The following is a 22067-nucleotide window of genomic DNA, read 5'->3' as shown; positions in this document are numbered from 1 at the left end:
CACGATCTTGGTTGATGGTATAAATAGAACCTAGATCAGATAGATAGGGTTAGACTCTCTCGCTCTCTAGAGATAAAAATATAAAATAGCAAGTCTGTATTTGTAAGCTGTAGAAAACAGATCAAGCAATACAACTCTGCCCTCCTTTCTTCCCGTGGACGTAGATTTACCTCAGTAAATCGAACCACGTAAATTCTCTGTGTCGTGATCCGTATTTTTACTTGCATTTATCACCATCAGAAATTCGCGGATCCATCACTGGCGCCGTCTGTGGGAAACAGAGAACCAAATTTGTGATAAAGCGAATTTTTGACCCTTTTTCCACCCCAAAAAAATGCATACCAGATCACATAACACCCATAATACCGTTCGTGATAACCGTGAGGAAGCTAGTCCAGCTCGCAGGTCTGAAAAACGGCCTCGGGAGACATCTACCTCCGGTTCTCACGAAGAAGGAACAAGCCACTCCAGGAGTCATCGCACCGAGTCTTCCCAGCAGCCCGATTTAAATGAAGCTGTCAAGCTGTTCTTGGCCGAGAAGCAGGAGGAGTTCTTAACCTTCCTGCAGAAGAGCCAACAGCCGGAGAAGACAACGACGGATTCTCCCTCCTCATCTAGGCATGAAAGTCACTACCGCAGTAGTGACGTGTCTTCCAGGAGAAAGAATCCTCAACCCCGACATGTTCCTGTTCCTCCTCGGTACCGGAACCACAGGAGAACTCCATCTCCTCCGTACCGAAGAGATGTCGGGTTCGCCATGTACGGAGCATTAAAGACTCCGTTCTCGGACGATATCACCCGAACTCCTTTGCCGCGGAACTACCGGACACCGTCAATGACTTATGACGGGCTAGTGGATCCTCATGACTTCTTGGGACGCTATCAGTATAATATGGCGAACCAGGGTCTCAATGAGGTCCATATGTGCAAGCTGTTCCCCGAGCTGCTCATCGGGAACGCCAGAAGGTGGTTCGACAGCCTTCCTCAAGGCAGCATTAGATCCTACCGAGATCTAATGGATGCTTTCCACAGGAGGTTCTTTCAGAAAGCGGAAGCCCGGATCACTTCGGCTCAGCTGCTTTCTATTCGTCAAGGTCGCGACGAAAAAATCAGCGACTTTATGACAAGATTCCACAAGGAATGCCTGCAAGTAGACGATCTCAACGATCTGCTTGTCATCTCGGCATTCCAAAATGGAATCCTGCCCGGAGCTCTCTACAGGAAGCTCGTTGAGTGCGGTCCGCAGACAGCTCAGGAAATGTGGGACATTGTGGACCAGTACTCCCGGGCCGATGAGGCAGACCGTCGCAAACGGTCGTTAGACAGCTCATCGTCCCGAGGAGACAGAAGGAAGCCCGATCATAGCGATCAGGGGCATCCTCGCCGGACTCCATTTGAAAGAATTCAAAGGGCTCCGGTGCAAGACAGATTGGGACCCCGTCTCAACCCCGAGAAGCCGCCCGCTCAGTTCGTACCGCTGAACAAGTCAAGAGCGGAAATTTTCGAACTACATTCCGATATGTTCGAAAGACTAAAGCGGATGACGAAATCAGCCGTGCGCCGAGGAGTGCCGACATTTGGCCTTCCATCAAGACTACGGTCACGATACCGAGGAGTGCCGACATTTGGCTGCAGGTATTGATGCCCTTGTGAAAGCAGGGACGTTAAAAAAATACCAAAGCAAGCAGCCGAAAAAGAACAAAAAGCAGGGAGGTGCGAACTGCGCTCCTCAGGATCTGAAAAGACAACAGGATCCCGAAGACGATAACGAGCCGCAATATGATGGAGTAATCCTAACTATTGACGCTCTCCCTGCCGGGAAGACTAAATCGTCTCTGAAGTCATAGAGCAGAGGTTTAAAAGCTCAGTCCGTTTGCTGGGTTGTTGGGTTTCAAAGGACGGACTCAAGGCAAATCCCTCAAAAGTTCAAGTTATTCAGAACATGGCGATGCCGAAGTCCATACACGACGTGCAAAGGCTAACCGGATGTCTAGCCGCACTGAATCGATTCCTTTCCCAAGCAGCCGAAAAGCAACTGCCGTTCTTCAAGGTGTTGAAAAAGGCACCAAAGTTCGAGTGAGGAGCCGAGCAGAAAAAGGCCTTTGACGAGCTCAAAAGTTATTTAGCCGAGCTTCCAATTCTCTCTGCTCCAACAGATGCCGAAGTAATTTTCTTATACTTAGCGGCATCTGATCAAACCATTAGCGCGGTGCTTGTACGAGAAGAAGGCCTAAAGCAGTTTCCCATCTACTTTACAAGCCGAGCATTAAGAGGTCCAGAAACAAGGTATCAACCTCTGGAAAAAATTGCTCTGGTGTTAGTAAATGCAGCAAGGAGACTGCGGCCATACTTCTATGCTCACAAGGTATGCGTCTTAACCGACCTGCCTCTTCGGCAAGTTTTGACCAAGCCAGAAGCATCAGGCAGAATCGCCAAATGGGCCATAGAGCTGGGAGAACACTCAATCGAGTACCTACCTCGGAAAGCCATCAAGGGACAAGCCTTGGCAGATTTTCTTGCAGAGGCCAAGTTCGATCAAGCAATCCCTGTCATTGCCGAACAGAAAAATTCCGCCAATGACGAACTAGCACAGCCCTTGGAATCCGAAGTAGAGCCGCCGGACTGCTGGAGCGGATTCGTAGATGGAGCTTCAAACAAGATGGGAAGTGGAGCTGGTATTTTACTTGTCGCTCCCGACGGACACGAGGTAACCTACTTACTTCGGTTCCTATTCCCCACTACTAATAATGAAGCCGAGTACGAAGCCCTCCTGGCCGGACTCCAGTTAGCGCAAAGTCTGCTCGTCAAATCTCTCAAAGTCCATTGTGATTCACAAGTCATAGTAAATCACATGTTGGGTACAAGTGAAGCTCGTGACGAGAGAATGAAGAAGTATTTGGACAAAGCGCAAAGCATCAGCCGAAGTTTCTCCTATTTTCGGATAATCCGCATTCCCAGAGCGGAAAATAGTCGAGCAGATACCTTAAGTAAGTTGGCCTCAGATCCGAGCTCAAAGGCGGAAGAATTAATGCATCAAAGCATTGATGAAGCCGAGGTACATTCAATATCCAGCTCGCCGAACTGGATGACGCCGATCTTGCGGTATCTGGATCAAGGACAATTGCCCGAAGATAAGAGAGAAGCTCGGAAGATCACGTGCCGAGCACTTCGGTACGAACTTCATGAAGGAGTCCTCTTTAGAAAGTCTTACCTCCAGCCGTTATTGCGGTGCGTAGGACCAGAAGAGACGGACTACATCCTCAGAGAAGTTCATGAAGGATCGTGCGGTAGCCACATCGGAGCCAGAGCTTTAGCTAAAAAAGTTCTGAGACGGGGATATTATTGGCCAACCATGGTACAAGAGGCAGTGCAGCTCGTCAAGACATGCCCGAAGTGCCAAATCCATGCAAATATCCCAAGGATGCCGCAGACCGATCTATCCACTATGCAAAGCCCTTGGCCTTTTATGCAATGGGGTATAGATATAGTGGGACCACTACCACAAGCTCCTCAGCAAATAAAATTCCTAATCGTTGCCATGGACTACTTTACGAAGTGGGTGGAAGCTGAACCATTAGCTACGATAACGAGCTCGAAGGCATTGGATTTCGTCTGGAAGAACATAGTGTGCCGATTTGGCATACCCCACATCCTCATCTCGGATAATGGGACTCAGTTCACCGACAAAACGTTCAAGAATTGGTGCCAAGAGCTGAACATTCAACAGCGGTTCACTTCGGTCTCCCATCCCCAAGCAAACGGACAAACGGAAGTAACGAACCGGATTCTGGTGAAAGGGTTAAAAGCTCGGTTAGAACAAGCCAAAGGACAATGGGTAGAAAATCTCCCTCAAGTCCTATGGTCCTACCGAACTACACCCACAACCTCCAACGGTGAAACTCCGTACAGTCTGGTGTACGGCACTGAAGCCGTAATTCCGGTGGAGATCGGCGTACCCAGTCCCCGAACTCTAAATTTCTCCTCAGAAATGAATGACGACGGACTGAGAGCCGAGCTAGATCTTGCCGAAGAAAGAAGAGAATTGGCATGCATAAAAGCAGCCAAGTACAAGGAGCAAGTAGCCCGGTATTACAACCAAAGGGTGAAGAAGCTGCAATTTCAAGTGGGAGATCTCGTCTTGAGAAACAACGAAGTAAGCCGAGCAGAAAAGCTGGGCAAGCTCGAACCCACATGGGAAGGTCCGTATCGGGTGTCAGAAGTCCTCGGCAAAGGGTCTTACAAATTGGCTCACATGTCAGGAGAACAGGTACCCCGAACATGGCACATTTCCAACCTCAAAAAGTTCCATTTGTAAGAGACAGTCCGGTCAGTCAGTCTTGAGTCCTGTTCGGTCAATGTGCTTTATTTGGTTTGCTTGGTCTTTGTTTGTCTCTATGTGCTTTTTATTTGTCTATATGCGTTTTGTCTGTCTATGTGCGTGTCGTCTCTTACAAATGTTACTGAGGTATCTTGTTCTTCGAAGGCTGATCCCCTTCTTAGAACATATACAAGCCAACGATTGTGAGTCAAAGCTTCTACAGAAGATACAAGACCACAATTCAGCTTAAACAAGCAGTTCGTCTGAAACGAGCTGCAACAAGCCAACGATTGTGAGTCAAAGCTTCTACAGAAGATACAAGACCACAATTCAGCTTAAACAAGCAGTTCGTCTGAAACGAGCTGCAACAAGCCAACGATTGTGAGCCAAAGCTTCTACAGAAGATACAAGACCACAATTCAGCTTAAACAAGCAGTTCGTCTGAAACGAGCTGCAATAAGCCAACGATTGTGAAGTCCAAGCTTCTAAAGAGGATACAAGACCACAATTCGGCTTAAAAATCAAGCACTTCGTCTGAAACGAACTGCAACAAAAGTCCGATTCACGCGATAAAACTTGCCTGAATTAGAACAAGGGAAAGTCCGATCCCCAAATTAGGACAACGGAAAGTCCGATCCGAGCGATAAAACTCGCCAAATTAGGACACAAGCTTAGTCCGGTCAAAGATGTTTATTTCATCAGACCAAAGACGAGTCCGGTCAAAGATGTTTATTTCATCAGACCAAAGACGAGTCCGGTCAAAGATGTTTATTTCATCAGACCAAAGACGAGTCCGGTCAAAGATGTTTATTTCATCAGACCAAAGACGAGTCCGGTCAAAGAAGAGTTCACTTCATCAGACCGAGGACAAACATCAACTTACCCCGTACCTTTATCCAGAATGCCGAAGTGATTCACTTCGCTTTCCGGGGGGGGTAGTGATGGAGTACGTACTAAACAAGCCCAACAGCAGTAAAGCCCATCAGCCTAAAGCCCAAGAAAGAGTATCAGTTCGGCATGACTAAAGAGTATCAGTCCGGCATGACTAAAGAGTTCAGTTCGGCACAACCAAAGAGTTCGGCCCCAGCCTACAGCTCGGTAAAAGCCAACCAATCAAACTCTGCTCTCAGGTCGGCATCAAGCTCTACTCTCAGATCGGCAAAAGCTGCTCGGCAATAATTCAGCAGTTCGGTCTCAGTATTCGACCGAACTAGGAGATAGTGGACTCATGCAGGATTTCCACCTCCACTACACCCACGATCTATTTAGTGGTGTCAAGCAGTCATTAACTCATGGAGGATAGTGGACCCATGCGAGATCGCCACGATCTCCACGACATCCACTACCTAATAAATGGTGCTGCATGCCACGATCTTGGTTGATGGTATAAATAGAACCTAGATCAGATAGATAGGGTTAGACTCTCTCGCTCTCTAGAGATAAAAATATAAAATAGCAAGTCTGTATTTGTAAGCTGTAGAAAACAGATCAAGCAATACAACTCTGCCCTCCTTTCTTCCCGTGGACGTAGATTTACCTCAGTAAATCGAACCACGTAAATTCTCTGTGTCGTGATCCGTATTTTTACTTGCATTTATCACCATCAGAAATTCGCGGATCCATCATAGACATTATTTGAATATTTCCACCCATACAACAATATAAATATTTAGACTTTTTGGATTTAGATGGTTTCTCTAAATGTTTTCATACAAAAAGAATACATCACAATAAGATCATATAAATGAACATTATCAAATATCCCAAATTTTGCAGAACAAAATGTATAAATTAAATAAAAATACAATTACAATCCAAAGTAATGATAAAATTATTAATCTTATTGCCAATGAAATGATGTCACGATTTCAAGCTCGTGAAGCAGCAAAAATTGAGCATGAGAAGAAGCTATTTGCACTTTAGGGGCAGGAGTACCGTGGTAAAGAGGAGTCGAAATTGGACACAACAAATTTGATTGTCTTGAAAGTCTCTAACTCTAAGAGCGTCCACTGTAGGGGAGCCGCCGGCTGCGGCTCGTGGCTCGCATGTGGCTCGGCCGCGGCTCCCTATAACGAGTGCCACCAAAGGCCGCGGCGGGGGGAGGGGAGAGCCACGCCGGCGGCTCGGCCGTGGCGCTTGGGCACGATCCGCGGGTCCCCTATTGTAGCGGCCGAGAGCCGCGGCTTCCCACTTTTTTTAAAAAAAAATTATTTAACTTACACACATTTTACACCATTCTCTACAATTTTTATAAAATTTTCGAAAAATACAAGGTGGAGATGATAATTCCCCCGACTATGTAGATTCGGATACGGGAGCTTTCTGTTGAATAAGGAAATTAATTAATTGGAGAACAAGAAGGCAATGGATGAAAATATGGCAAGAATAAAAAAGGAAATCAATGAAGATTATGGAAAATCAAATAAAAAGGATATTAGTATAATTAAAATATATTTTCCATGTTTAGCTAGAATTAGAGTCTATATATAGTTGTGTAACCATGGAGAGAATAGAATTCAAGTCATTCACAATGTAGTCTTTAAAGTTCTCCCCGTCTTTTACTTTCCGTAATAATCGTTTATTTTCCGCATTATATTTTCTAACATGGTATCAGAGCAGGTTCGATCACGTGGATCGATCGCTGTCTCTATTGAAAAAAAAAATGAAACCCGCCTCGGGAAAACAAGGAAGGAGACAACCAACTTTGCTGGGAAAGCCAAAGCCCAAGTTGGTGAATCTCACTAAGGTTACTGCCAAGTTTTTTTTTCAGAATCTGGTTAGGGCTCTCGAAAATGATCTTACTGGAGTTGAGGGCTGAAACTCTGCCCGACGGGAAGTTCTTCACCAACAAAGTAACAACATAGATGACCGATAGTGAGAGTGAGAGAAAGCTGCAAAGGCGCAGCCGACACACCAATGGAGCGTCAAGATTGCCACGCAAAAGGATCGATGGCGGAATGGCCCTAGAGAGACTTGTTGAGACTAGCAACAAGGAACCACCAAGAAAGGAGAAACCAACGAAATGGATGCTTGACAGAATTCCGAGAAGATGCTGGAGAGCGCATTGCCGCCAGAAGACAGGTTGTCCTCGGGGGCGAGAAAAGAAAGGCGACGAGAAAAAACAGAGGTGGTGACCTGACGAGGCCGCTGTTCTGGCGAATTGAAAAAAAAAAAGAATGAGATGGACGCTGCTCTTATGGTTTAATTATTAGACTCCAATTTTGGATTTTTTAATTTCTCAAGAATTAGGAGTAAAACTTGGACATGAGGTTGGCTGTTGGCTATTATTTTCGGTTTGAAGATTAGCCTCCGAAAGAACTCAAGAGAGATTGAAAGAGAACGAAGAGAGTCATGAATTAACCGGCCGAGGGGAGAGGAAGAATGCGACCGAATAACTCCTCTCCAAATCTAAGGTGGTCATGAAGGCCAAAGAAGACCGATTTGATATTGCCGGAATGGCCTGAGAGAAGGTCTCCATTTCCTGCAGCAGTGCCTCCGGAAAAAGAGACAAAGAAGTTGATAAATTATCCGGCCTAGGGGGAGAGAAGGCCACGACCGAAGAATGACTATCAGACCAAAGGAAAAGATGACGAGTTATCCGGCTGAGAGGGCGAGATATTGATCAACCGAATGACTCGTCTTCCAAGCAGAACCACTAGTGGAGAGAATACTGCTGGAAAAGAGCTGAATCCCAGACACAACTGTATGATAATCGATCACTGCTGCAAAGGTAGCCGTGCCGGAGATGGACAGAAGATGGCTGGCCCCGTCGAGAGAGGAGAAGCTACTGCCTAGGGCAGCCAAGATAGAGAAATTACTTTAAAATGGATGAAGCGTTTGGCCAAGGGGAGATATCAGCCACTTGCCAAACGATTCAATCTCCGAATCAAGGAGAGAATTTCCGAGGACAAAGGCGGAGCAACCAACGTCTGCGCGGCGAGGGGAAGAGAGATAGCGTCGCCACACAGCCACTATGAAGAGCTGGTAGGAATGGGATGTCGTCGGGAAGACGTCGAGAACCTGTTGCCAAAAGAGGATGTGATGGTATGCTCGCTGGTAATGCAAGTCCAATGTCGTCGGGAAGACGTCGAGAACCTGTTGCCAAAAGAGGATGTGATGGTATGCTCGCTGGTAATGCAAGTCCAATGACTGGCGAGAATGTAAAGCCTGATTATGGACGAGTAGAAAGGCTGAGAAGAGCCGTTGATAGTGGAGCCAGTAGCAAGGCTACAAAGGCCACCGAGAAAGCGGACGAGAAAAGGCCACCGAGAAAGAAGACATGATGCGCTATCTATGATTGACATGATGCGCTATCTATGATTGACATAGAGGCTTGGGAGTTGCCATGAAGAATGACGAGAAGAAATCCAATAGAATGATCGGAGAATGAGGGACTCCCAATTGAGTTAAGAAGAAAAACCCAGAAATGGCAGGTGGAAGATCCAGTGACGGGGATGCACAATTGATGGCAATCACCTTGGCTGCCGGAGGACATGTTATCCGAAAAAAAACCAAAATTAAGCTTTGGACTGCAAATTAAATTGAGTCAAAGTTTTGGCTCCTAGACAAGAGCAAAAACTGTCTAGATTAGCTCCTCGACAAGAGCAAAAACTGTCTAGATTAGCTCCTCGACAAGAGTCAAAACTGTCTGATTTAGCTCCTCGACATGAGTCAAAACTGTCAGAACTAGCTCCTCGACACGAGTCAAAACTGTCCGAATGAGCTCCTTGACACGAGTTAAAACCGTCAACAAAAATTGAAGAACTCCATGAAATTAGTCTAAACTTTCAATGATGAATGAAGAACTCCTTGATAAGAGCCTAAACTTTCAATGAAGAAAAATGAAGAAGCTCCTTGAAAGAGTCTAAACTTTCAATGAAGAAAAAATAACTCCATGATATGAGTATAAACTATCAACGATGAATTGAAGAAGCTCTATGATACGAGCATAAACTGTCAATGGAAATTAAAGAACTCTTAAATACGAGTATAAACTATTTATCAAACTAAAGATCGTGCAAGTTAAGTGTCGAAAAACTCGATACTCAACTTGAGGGGGAGTGTTGGAATAAGGAAATTAATTAATTGGAGAACAGGAAAGCAATGGATGAAAATATGGCAAGAATAAAGAAGGAAGTCGATGAAGATTATGGAAAATCAAATAAAAAGGATATTAGTATAATTAGAATATATTTTCCATGTTTAGCTAGAATTAGAGTCTATATATAGTTGTGTAACCATGGAGAGAATAGAATTCAAGTCAGTCACAATGTAGTCTTTAAAGTTCTCCCCGTCTTTTACTTTCCGCAATAATCTTTTATTTTTCGCATTTTATTTTCTAACACTTTCCACCTCCCCAACACTGGAGATCGAGTCCCACCCCCCCATCCCAGATGTGGAGTCTGCCATCGTCGGCGCCGTGGCAACAAATACCTCAAAACCGGGGTCAGTCCCCCTCTCATCAGCAGAGGTACGTGGGTCGTCCCCAATCGGGGTTGGGCGACTACCAACCCAACATGGACGCGATCAACATTCCGCATTCTGATATCCCTTCTCAAGTTCAATCCTCCCAATTCCATTCCAATCAATCTCTTCTGGATGAATCTAATAGATTCACATGGGAGGAATTGATGGGGACATCGGAGACCCCGACGGCCGGACGTGTGGAGATGAGGAGAGGAGGCGGCTCTTAGGGGGGGCGAAGCGGCGGTGGCGGTCGCGGTGGGAGACGAGGCGGTCGCGGTGCGCGAGGCTCCGGCCGCGACGGAGAGCAGCAAGGCGCCGGCCATGGCGGTCGCAGCGACCGCAGTGGGGGCGGTGACGGAGATAGCGATGGCAGTAGCGGTCGACGGGGGACTTTGTACACAAAGGCGGCGTCCGTTGCTATTGCCAGGGCATGGGACGCGGAACACTGCTGAAAGCGGCCGCAGGGAAGCCGACACAAAAGCATTGTCGATGCAATTGTTCAATACTGAAGGCTACGCCATGTTCGGCTACTGGGAAGAATTCCTCATTCTGCGGGACTCCCCGAAATTCAGAGCCATCTGCGAGGAAGAGATTGCTACTGGTGCGAAGCGTACAAGATTCGGCAAGGCCAACAACTACAGCAGTAGTAGCGGCTCACGTCCCTTCGACCTCAACGACGATGTTTTGGAGGAGCCCCCCTCGTCACTCTCCCGGCGCCCACGTCCACAGGGTCAGCAGTCCACAATCCGAGACGCTAGATCCGCCTCCCAACACTCTGTTGAGGGCACGTTTGCATCCCGCCCCGGACGGCCCAAGTGGCGTTGAACAACACCCTGGAGGTGCAGATGATGAAGCAACTTCATGATACTTTGTCCTTGTATGAGAAGTTGGCCGACCCGCCCACCAAGCGGATGTACTACGACCTCATACTGAGGCTGAGGTCGAGGTTGGGGTGGGAGAAAGCGGCAGCGGCAACGGCAACGGGAGCTGAGGGCGGCGATGGTGACGGCGATGGCGATGCAGCTGGTGAAGAAGAAGCGGCAGATTCTGATGACGCCACCGAGTAGGCGGCGGCGTTGTCTTTTTAGTGTTTTTTAAAAAAAATCGTTGTTTAATTTTGCCCCTTTCTATAATACAACGAAGATTTGGTTTAATTTTTTTATATTAAATTATGCATTTTTAATAATTATTATAGTCCAATAATTTTTTTCTACTTAAATTAAATATACAAAAATGAAAAAAATTTAATAATTGGTGGCTTGGGCTTGTCCATTATAGTGTGAACAAGTATTTTTTTGGGCCGGCCAAGTTTTGTGGATTGGCTCAAGGCGGCTCTACTACTGTGGACACCATAAGTCCTTGAAAATGGGGCTTTGGTGATTTTTGTGAATTTGCTAGCAAACATAATATCGTGTTTGATTGTAAAAGGAGGCCAGGCCAACATATGACAAAGTTGTGAAATGACGGTCTTGTCCCACAAATGTTTTGTCTTGCCTTATGTACCCTCCAAAGAAGTTTAAGCGGCAAATCATACTACCTCCGTCCCCCAAATATTGTCCCACTTTGACCATGCACGGGTTTTAAGAAATGTAATGGAAAATGAGTTGAAAATGTTAGTGGATTGTGGGTCCTACTTTTATATATTAGTTTTATAATAAAATGTGATTAGGAATGAGTTAGTGGAATATGAGGTCCACTATCAAAAATGATAAAAAAGTGAAATGGGACAAAGTTTGGGGAACGGATGAAAATGGAAAAATGAGACAAACTTTTAGGAAACGGAGGTAGTAATTTTCAAGGTAAAAATGGCAGAATAATCAGTTTCAAGAAAGAAGTACAGTACTTAATTTTCTCCACGATATCACCCTCCAAAGTAGGCCAGAGTTATACAATAGGGTGTCCTAACATGATTTCCAACCGAGTCATGTGTTTTCTCCCGGGTCCGTGTGTTAGTTTTCAAAGCAATCAAACAAAGAGTAGTTTAATGAGTAGTGTTATTTTCAAGGGTTTTCAAGACAATCAAACACTGTCCCAAAATCATTATTTATATATATCAATTTATTTATAACTTATATTATTATAGCCAACTATAACAACTAATTAAACACTAATAATAATACGAGTTTCATTATCCACTAACACTACTTTAACTATCCTTCTCTCATTCTCTCTTACTTTACTAATTATACATGACTAATTCTCGTGTCATTTTAAAGGTTTATATTTTTATAGGACAGATGGAGTAATATATGTTACTATTTCTTGAAAAAACAAAATTACTTCCAATGTAAATAAGTTGTGAATTTTACAATGTACATGCAACGAGTTAAATTCTAGCATAATATAAACCAAATGAAAATTACACAAGTAGCATTGAATAAAATATTGAAAAGTATATTAGAAACTTGCAAGACTTGCCTGCCTGGAAATAACTAAAGAAAGAACAAAATTAATTATCAGAGATATCCCGCAAAAATAAAATAAATACTGTAATTATCGACAATCGTGGTAGCCGCCAGATAATTTACATATACCGTGTCAACGTTGACTTGAAGAAACACGTTACGCCAACACGATAATTATCATATTCATAGCTCTCTCTCTCCTTATTCATTGCAATCTCCGCACTCTCTCTCTCTCTCTAATCCGTTTCATCGCAATTCATTGGGGATCTCAAAAATGGAGCATCGAACTCTGGAAATCACGCTTCAATCGGGGAGAGACTTGAACAAAGTGAATCTCATCTCCAAGATGGACGTCTACGTCGTCGTTTCCATCTCCGGCGGCGACAAAACCTCCAAGCAGAAGACCCGGTCTCCGGTCGACCACGACGGCGACGCCAATCCCACCTGGAACTTCACCATGAATTTCACGGTCGACGAGGCCGCCCTGCAGTCGAACCGCCTCACCCTCGACTTCAAGCTCGTCTGCGAGCGCGCCCTGGGCGACAAGGATGTTGGCGAGGTCAGCGTCCCCATCAAAGAGCTCCTCGATTCTCCCGCCGCCGCCGACGGCAAGAAATTCCTTAACTACCAAGTCCGCAAACCCAGCGGTAAACCCAAGGGCCAGCTCACTTTCTCCTGCAAATTCAGCGACAAAATCGCCGCCGCCGCCACAGCTCCGGCCGGTAAAAGTGATTTTACCGGGTACCCTGCCGGAACTAGCTCCGGATATCCACCTTCCGGAGCTTACCCGCCGCCGTCGGGCTATCCGGTGGTTGAGGGAGGCAGCCATTATCCACCGCCGGCGGCTTACCCGGCGGCTGAGGGAAGTGGACAATATCCACCGCCGCAACCGGCGTATCCTGCGGTGGCTGAAGGAAGTGGACAATATCCGCCGCCGGCGTATCCCGCGGTGGCTGAGGGAGGTGGACATTATCCGCCGCCGCCGCCTGCAGGATATCCGGTGGTCGGCGATGCTCATAAACCGGGAGGATATCCGCCTCCACCGCCGGCTGGGTACGGTTATCCGCCGCCGCCTCCGGGGTACGGTTATCCGCCGCCGCCTCCGGGGTACGGGTATCCGCCGCAGCAGGGGTACGGGTACCCGCCGGTGGCGGCGCAGCAGCCGAAGAAAAAGAATAAGTTTGGGTTGGGATTGGGGGCTGGGCTTCTCGGCGGGGCTATCGGCGGAATGTTGATCGGAGATGCGATTTCCGATGCGGCTGATTTTGACGGCGGCTTTGACGGAGGGTTTGATTTCTGAGCTTTATTTAATGTGGTTGAATTTTATGTTGCTTGTTGAATTTATTTATACTTCTAATTAATGTATATTGTAAATTAAGTTTTGTGTTTCTCTTTTTCATATCAAAACTAATGTTTGATTCGGGTATATTGATTAATTATGTTTGTGCTTTTTGATGTATAATCATTCAGTATTTGAGTAGATTATTCACGTTACAGAGACACGTTCATTTTGCAAGTTGTTGAGTTGTTGGTCCACAGACTAATTCCAATAGATGGAGCAGCAGATTTGGCACGTATTTTATAGGTCTTCGTTAAGCTATTAGAATCAAAACTTGATTAAGAGCATCTCCAGTGGGCGGACATCCCACTCGGACATCCACTAGGACATCCCAAAAACACCTTCTGCCACGTCACTAGGACATCCCACCCCACTGCCACATCACTAGGACATCCCATGCATATCCGCCCTTCCCATCGCCCTTCCCACTAGGACATCCCGCAATAAAAAAAATCATAAATTCACAAATAAAACAATTTACGTTTACGGAAATAAAATTTGACCGAGAATACGAACGGGAAAAATTAACAACTTTATCGGAAAAAACATACATGATTCGAAAAAAAAAATTACACACTAATAAAAAAAAAATTCATACATTATCACGTCAACCCCTCTGAGTCCAAACCTCTTCGATAATATCCTGCTGAAGTCGAATATGGGCATCTGTTTGCCGCATGTCGGCAAATGCACGCAGCCGCTCGACCTCTCCATGAGGTACCCCCATATTCACATTCGCGGTGGCCACGCCGTGACTTGGACCTGCACCCGTATCATCTTCATTGGTCCACTGAGTCAGTTCCGCAGCTTCATTTTCGACAATCATGTTGTGCATTATGATACATGCGTACATGACATCGCCGATGTTGGGAATATACCACTGCCGTGCAGGACCCTTCACTACCGCCCACCGACTCTGGAGCACACCAAATGCCCGCTCCACATCCTTGCGCGCTGCTTCCTGACGGCTCGCAAAGTATGTCTTCTTTTGTCCGGTCGCATGCTTGATTGACTTCACAAAGACAGGCCAGTTTGGGTATATCCCATCTGCCAAATAGTACCCCATATTATGTTGGTTGCCGTTGGCGACGAAACTGATGGCGGGACCAACGCCATTGCACTGATCGTTGAACAGGGGCGACGACTGGAGAACGTTGATGTCGTTGTTGGACCCGGCGACTCCAAAATAAGCATGCCATATCCACAACCGGTAGTCAGCTACAGCTTCAAGGATCATCGTGGGATGCTTGGCTTTGAAGCCGGTAGTGTACATCCCCTTCCAGGCGGCGGGGCAGTTCTTCCACTCCCAGTGCATACAATCTATGCTGCCCAACATCCCAGGGAACCCGTGCACCGACCCATGCATATCTATCAGCATCTGGCAGTCTTCGGGGCTCGGACTCCGAAGATACCGCTCCCCGAATATCGCTCTCACGCCCGCGCAAAAATTTTGCAGACACTCGACTGCTGTCGACTCGCCAATGTGGAGGTACTCGTCGAACATGTCGGCCGCGCCTCCATACGCCAGTTGTCTGATTGCGACAGTGCACTTCTGCAAGGGCGTGAGTCCGGGTTTGCCAGCTGCATCCTCTCTGATCCTAAAAAACAGGTATCTACTCTCTAAAGCACCCACGATGTGCAGAAACAGCGGACGATGCATCCTAAAGCGTCGCCGGAATAAGGCTTCCCCAAAACGCGGTTGCGGAGCGAAGTAGTCCGCATACAACCGAATATGTGCAGCAATGTGGTCACGGGGTACTTGAGTTCGACGATGGATCGGCCGAGGTACCGCCGCCTGCTGCCGCCGCTGCAACCTCTGTTGTAGCAGCCTCTGTATAGCACCTGAAACAGCGACCTCCAACTCATTCTCGCTATCACTTTCACTAGACATTCTAGATATACTTGAGATTATAGATGTAGAGAGAGAAACTTGTTATTAACGCAAGTGGTGCGAATGAAATAAAATTCAACGAGCCGTATATATAGAGTTTCAAAAAAAAAAAAAAAAAAAAACGGGACGTCCGACCGGACGTCCGAGTTGAAGCCACAGTGGCGGACGTCCGCCCGCCCGTCGCCGGGATGTCCGAGGACACCCGACGTCCTCACGGGACGTCCGTATCCGACCTCCGACCTCCCAACGGCGGACGTCCCGTCGCCCTTCCCGGTGTCCGACCGGACGTCCTACCGGAGGGGCGCCATAGGAGATGCTCTAACTATCAATCATATTCAACTCCACACCCAAGAGACTAGTCAAATTAGAAAATTGGGGTTTCTAGGTGAAAATGTTGGAATTTGATGCGACTTATTAATCCTTGATAACTTCGTCTTACTTGTTGAAAACAAAATGACGCCCATAAAACAATTTATTTTTAAAATTAACACAAGGGGAGAAAGAAAATAGTGATGATTTAAACATAATAAAACCATAATTTACAATGTAAACATTCATCAGTTTCATGACACTTTCATTCCTTTTGCATGATTTAGATTTTTTTTGGTCCTTTTCGCTTTTAGAAATATCTCTTCCCCAATTTATTCTACTCCATCGTTCATTCTTATTTTTGTTCTTTCGGTTCACCCTTGACAACAAATATATTTTCCACCTCTTCATATTATTTCGGTGTCAACAAAATAGTATTGTTCCAAACAATTAACTAGTCATGTGAAAGCTGGACAATTCTCAGTCCCTTCCCATTACATGTTCAATGTTGGCAACTATGACATCGAGGAGGCACAACCAATCCCTCCAGGGAAAAGGTTAAGAAGATTCCTTACACTCCAAGTGAAGGAAACAAGAAATATTCATTAGATGAGATGAAAGTATTGGCATGTATCAATGTCGACGTCTCCAAAGACCCGTTGATAAGCATCGGGCAAATGATCTAAGTTCTTGGGAATGGATCACAAACAAATACCAAGGTCAAGTGCAGAAAGAACGTTTACAAATTCACCTGCTAGGCTGCTACATATCCTATTTACGGAAGATTTGGCTAAGTGGTGCGGCCTGTGATAATATTCGAAATGATACTGAAATGGCCTTCTATAACGATATGGAAGAATAAACTTTTAAGTACAAGGATATATGGATAATTGTTCATGGCCACCCAAAGTTACTTCATCTGGTCACATAAAGTAAAAAAAAACTTAACTATTTATATTTTGGTTTACTTTGTCAACAAGCAAATCTGCCCACATGCTTACCGTCAATGCTCCACAAATAGGGACGCTAATGCCGTCGATTGAATTCTGATGTCTCAAAGCAGGGACTGAGCATGTAGGGACTATAAAAAGACTAAAAGTATATCTTTTAGTAATTCAGAAGGTTGATAGGGACTTTTATATAATTATTTACATAAAATTTGAATAAATCTAAAAAAATTATAAAAGAAAATATTAAATAAAAAATAGTAGTTCATTAGGGGCTTAATCCCCTTTGGTCCTCTAGATGGGTCCGCCCATGTGAGTTTGAGTCAGTGTCAGTCCCATGGATCACAAAGCTACAAAAGATTAAATTATGGTCTCGATTAAACTACAGACTCCAAATTTAATTATGGTCTTTTCATCATAGAGCGAGAATGTTAGTGCATGTTTGATACACATGATAAGTCCAAGATAGCTAAATTATCAGGCCTTAACATGTTTTTGGTAGCCAAATTACTTCATCTATCTAGCCCATGTTTTTTAATCGGCCCGAACCAGGCCCGCCTCAATAACTCCATTTCTCATGATATGCAATCACAGGGGAATGGGTGTGATTGTTTATCTGCTCATTCATTGGAACTTGATACTCATGTAATTGACTAAAATAACCCTCCACATCTACCCCTCTCTCTCTCTCTCTCCACATCTGTTGCAATTCAGAGCATGCGTAACGCCATGGGCCGGGCCGCAAATTGCGAGTCCCGGCCCGTCCCATGCATTACACGGAAGGCCGGCACGGCTCAGGCCCGTCCCGGGGCCGCGTTCCCGGCCTGGGGAGCGTCCCGCGTCACGGCCCGGGACGGCGTTGCACGGTGACGGGCCGCAACTGGCGAGTCCCGGCCCAGCGTTACACGGTCCTCGGGCCGGGCCGCAACCAAATTTTTTTTTATTTTAAATTCGAAAATTTTTTCTATAAATACTACTCCATTTTCATACACATTCAACTTCACATTCAACTTCAAATCTCTTCCTAGAATTCGAAAAAATGTCTCCTCGTCAAAGAATATTCGAAGATCAATTGACCCGAGTGTTAGGAGAGGCGGTACCCGGCAATCCAAGAAGAAATGAACAACGAAGTTGAACGCTTCCAAGCTGCTATTCAAGCTTGGAACGAACAACGAACCCGGGTACCACGTACCCGGATGTATATTCACCGAGACCGTGAACAAGCTGCCTTGCGGCTTTTCACGGATTATTTCTCTAGAGATCCGCGATGGAGTGATCAGATGTTCCGTCGCCGGTTCCGGATGCGGAGGCCTTTGTTCATACGCATTGTCAACGCCGTTGTAGCTCGTGACCCGTATTTCTGCCAAACTACCGATGCTGTGGGCCGGGAAAGTATATCGACGTTGCAGAAATGCACGTCTGCCATTCGTCAACTCGCTTACGGAACTACATCAGATATGTTCGATGAGTATCTCCATGTAAGCGAGCCTACTGGACGGGAGTCCCTCGCTAGATTCTGTCGGGCAGTCGTCGAAGCATTCAAGGATACGTACTTGAGAAAGCCAACGACCAACGACGTTAGCAAGTTGGTCGACATGCACGAGCGGGCCCACGGCTTCCCGGGGATGCTTGGAAGCATCGACTGTATGCACTGGCAGTGGAAGAATTGTCCAACGGCTTGGAGAGGACAATACACTAGCGGGCACAAGGGCACACATCCCACGATTGTGTTGGAGGCCGTTGCCGATTTCAGATTGTGGATCTGGCATGCCTACTTTGGTGTCGCGGGGTCCAACAACGACCTCAATGTGTTGAACGAGTCTCCATTGTTCAACGACTTGTGTGCTGGGCGAGCACCGAACGTAGAGTTCACGGCCAACCACCGTCGGTATAGTATGGGGTACTATCTGGCAGACGGGATCTACCCTCGATGGCCCGTGTTCGTGAAGACTATCACAGCTCCGACAACCGATCGGAGGGCAATGTTTGCCCAAAGGCAAGAGGCGGCTCGGAAAGATGTCGAGCGTGCATTCGGAGTCCTCCAAGCGCGGTGGGCTATCGTGAAGGGAGCGGCCCGTGGTTGGCAGCGGTCAAACATCGCCGACACAATGTATGCATGTATCATAATGCATAACATGATCGTTGAGGACGAACAAGATAACGTCACTTTGTGGAGCGACGATCCGCTCGCCAGCACCGGGAGTAACTACGTTGTCACCGAGCCGCCCGTGCAGGGCCTTCCTCACGACATCCGCAATGTCATGGCTCGTTCAGCTGCGATGCGCCAAGAGGAACAACACACTCGCCTCCAAGCCGATCTAATCGAAGAAATTTGGACTCGCAACAACGTTTTCCAGCATTGACGTTATGTTTTTATGTATTTTATTTTCAGTTTGAAAATTTATATGTTGTAATTTTGCAGTATTCGATGAAATTAAATTTTCCGTATTATAAATTTTCAGTGTTTTTTATTTTACTTTCAAAATAGGTTGGAGTTGTGAATAGTGTCATTTATTAGTTGCAGCCCGGGCCGCAACCTACAGGGTTACAGCAGTTGGGGCCTGGGCCGCAACTGTAGAAGAATGATGACGTGGAGGGGACTTGGGGCCGGAAATGGGGACGGGGTTACTGATGCCCTCACAACCAATCTCTCTCTCTATCTCTCCCCCTTCACTCCGCCCCTCTCTCTCTTTACCTTCTTCACTCTCCTTGCCTTTCATTGGTCAATCACGATGAGTACGGCGGTAGCGGAGGTCCTCCATGGACGCCGACTCTAGCCCCTGTGATTAGCGTCAGATTTGGATCAGATTTCTTGCGATTAGCCCGTGCCTAGTTTCTTATAACCTAATTTTGATTCAGATTTTGTTTCGATTTTGATTTTTTAGATTTCTTTCTTATACAGCATTCATTGTTTTTGTTGTTTTTTTATTATTCAATTTTTTTTTCGATTTTGTTTTGGTAGAATTATTCTATAGCTAGCTACTCATTGTTTTTGTTAGCTTTTTATTATTCAAATTTGTTTCAGATTTTGTATTTGTAGATTTCTTCAATAGCTACTCATTGTTTTTGTAGTTTTTTGGGTTGAGATTTTTATTTTTTTTATTTTTTATTTTTTATTTTTTATTTTTTACAGCAATTCATAGTTTTTATAGATTTTTTTCTGACTTTTTTAAAATATTTTTTCATTGTGTTTAAAGTATAATTGGTACTTACAGTGTAAACTGGTTACAAATTATTTAATTAAATTTAATTTGTAGAAGGCCATAACCAATAACCACATTTAATTAAAATAAATATATTGCTAATCACAATTTGTGAAAATATATGTACTACTAAGGACATAAACGTCTTTTAATACCTTATCTTAAATTGTATCTTAACGTAGCAAATACACAGATTAAAATCATTATCTTAATTTTTATCATGATTTGTATTATTATCTTAGATATCTTGTTCTTCTTAGCAAACAAGCACTTAGTGTTTGAGATGGTCTTCCTAAATGAGGTCCAATTTATCTGGTAAGCCCATCACGGCCCAACAAGATCATCTCCCTAAAACCTTACTGAAATGATAAACTCACCTAATAAAAATCCCCATTTCCGAAACCCTAATTGAACAATCGCCATGAGACCTCTCGACGAGATTGAGACGACCGCCGTCTTCAACAAGCTCCACAAATTCGTCGGCAACAACCTCAAGAACATCGTCCTCGAATCTCAGGCCCACGAGGGACCCGAGCCGAACCCCGGCCGCTACTGCTTCCGAATGCAGAAGAATCGCGTCTACTACGTCTCCGAATCGCTCGTGAAGCGCGCCACCAACATCAAGCGCGACAAGCTCGTCTCGCTGGGGACGCAGATCGGCAAATTCACCAAGGGCGGGAAGTTCCACCTGACGGTCCAGTGCCTGAACCTGCTGGCCGCCAACGCCAAGCACAAGGTATGGCTGAAGCCGACGGCGGAAATGAGCTTCCTGTACGGGAACAGCGTGTTGAAGGGCGGGGTCGGGAGGATTACGGAGAGCATTCAAGTTAATGACGGCGTGGTCGTTTTCTCAATGTCCGATGTGCCGCTGGGATTTGGGGATGCTGCTAAGAGCACCGTGGATTGCCGGAAGATGGACCCCAATGGGATCGTTGTGCATCGCCACGCCGATATTGGAGAGTATTTGAGGATGGAGGATGACCTTTAGTTCTGATTGAATGGTGAATTATGATATAATTTTGGGAAATCTATTTTGTGTTGGTTGATAATTATCGAAGTGTTTCCGATTGAAAATGTGTTGTATTTTCATTTTCTGATATCATTTCCTCTGATTTGTTTGATGCAGATTATTAATGCTAATCGTTGTTGTATGCTGCTGTGTGACCCAAGTTCTGGTGGTTATGTTTCCATCTTGATTAGCGAATGTTTTGGTTATGAAATTTTGTACCTTAATGTTTTATTTGTCTGAGTTTGTTAGGATTGTGATGAGAAGTGAAGAGTTATGGGGTGAGTTTAATCGTTAATTTATTATGATACTTGTTCTAGTACATAGGGAGTAGTATGAATTTTGTTTGTTAATATGATTTTGGTGTTTGTAAGATAGTAGTGTGAATGCAACTGGCCGAGGTGATTGGCACAAGTAATGCTTCTCACCAAGTCAACAGGTGCACATATTAGAAATTTAATGGTACAACAACCAGCTCTTGTCTCCCAGAGTTACGGTCGCAAGATAGAGAGTGTCATACATACATATCTCCTTTTCGTTTTATGGTACAACCAGCTATTGTCTCCCAGAGTACAACAGGTGCATTTTCATAGGCTGCTAAGTTTGATTGTAAGAGCATCCGCAACAGTGCTTGCTGGCGTCCGTGCTGCTGGCGCGACACCATTGTCGCCGCCGCTGCATTCCCGCCGCTGGCACCGCGCTGCTCGATGCATCAAGCACGTCCGTGCCGCTGAGAAGGCTACGTGGCGCGTTTCTATTGGCTAACGGATTATCCATTGGAAATTCATTTTTTTTAAATCGAAAATAATACCAAAAATTAAAAAAATATATTTTCAGATTCCCAAAAATATGTCTGTTTTATTATCGTTTTGCTGAAATTTTTTTGATTTTTTCATAATTTTTTTATTCTCAAAATCATCTATAAATACACATTCATTTTTCACATCAAATCAGCTTTCATTCATCTCTCATTCATATTTTTTCATACAACTCATCTACATCTTCCTCTCTCACTCAAACTCTCTCAAATGGATTTCACCGATACTATGGCGAAAGGAGAGTGCGAAGAACAAGAATACTATGTACAATATCGTGCTGCCTATGAAGTCTATGTCGTCGCCACTGCCCCTGCCCCTGCCCCTCCTCCTCGACCAATTAGATCAATTCGCCGCTACATCTCTCG

General features: G+C 45.3%; 2 protein-coding genes across 2 annotated transcripts; both read left to right on the top strand.

Annotated features, from left to right (window-relative positions):
- Nucleotides 1–12287: 12287 nt before the first annotated feature.
- On the top strand, nt 12288–13625 carry LOC121797435 (protein SRC2-like). Its single transcript, XM_042196191.1, has one exon. It carries the CDS (start codon nt 12464–12466, stop codon nt 13487–13489), a length of 1026 nt encoding a protein of 341 aa, XP_042052125.1. The 5' UTR covers nt 12288–12463; the 3' UTR covers nt 13490–13625.
- Nucleotides 13626–20210: 6585 nt separating this feature from the next.
- Nucleotides 20211–21257, top strand: LOC121793366 (60S ribosome subunit biogenesis protein NIP7 homolog). Its single transcript, XM_042191363.1, has 2 exons — nt 20211–20879; nt 21005–21257. The coding sequence occupies exon 1, from the start codon at nt 20300–20302 to the stop codon at nt 20864–20866; it is 567 nt and encodes a 188-aa protein (XP_042047297.1). The 5' UTR covers nt 20211–20299; the 3' UTR covers nt 20867–20879; nt 21005–21257.
- The last annotated feature ends 810 nt before the right edge of the window (nt 21258–22067 follow it).

This window comes from Salvia splendens, chromosome 3, assembly GCF_004379255.2.
Source record: "Salvia splendens isolate huo1 chromosome 3, SspV2, whole genome shotgun sequence".
In the NCBI taxonomy this organism is placed as follows: Eukaryota; Viridiplantae; Streptophyta; class Magnoliopsida; order Lamiales; family Lamiaceae; genus Salvia; species Salvia splendens.
The sequence above is the reverse complement of the archived record's forward strand: the minus strand, read 5'-3'. Positions and strand labels throughout refer to the sequence as shown.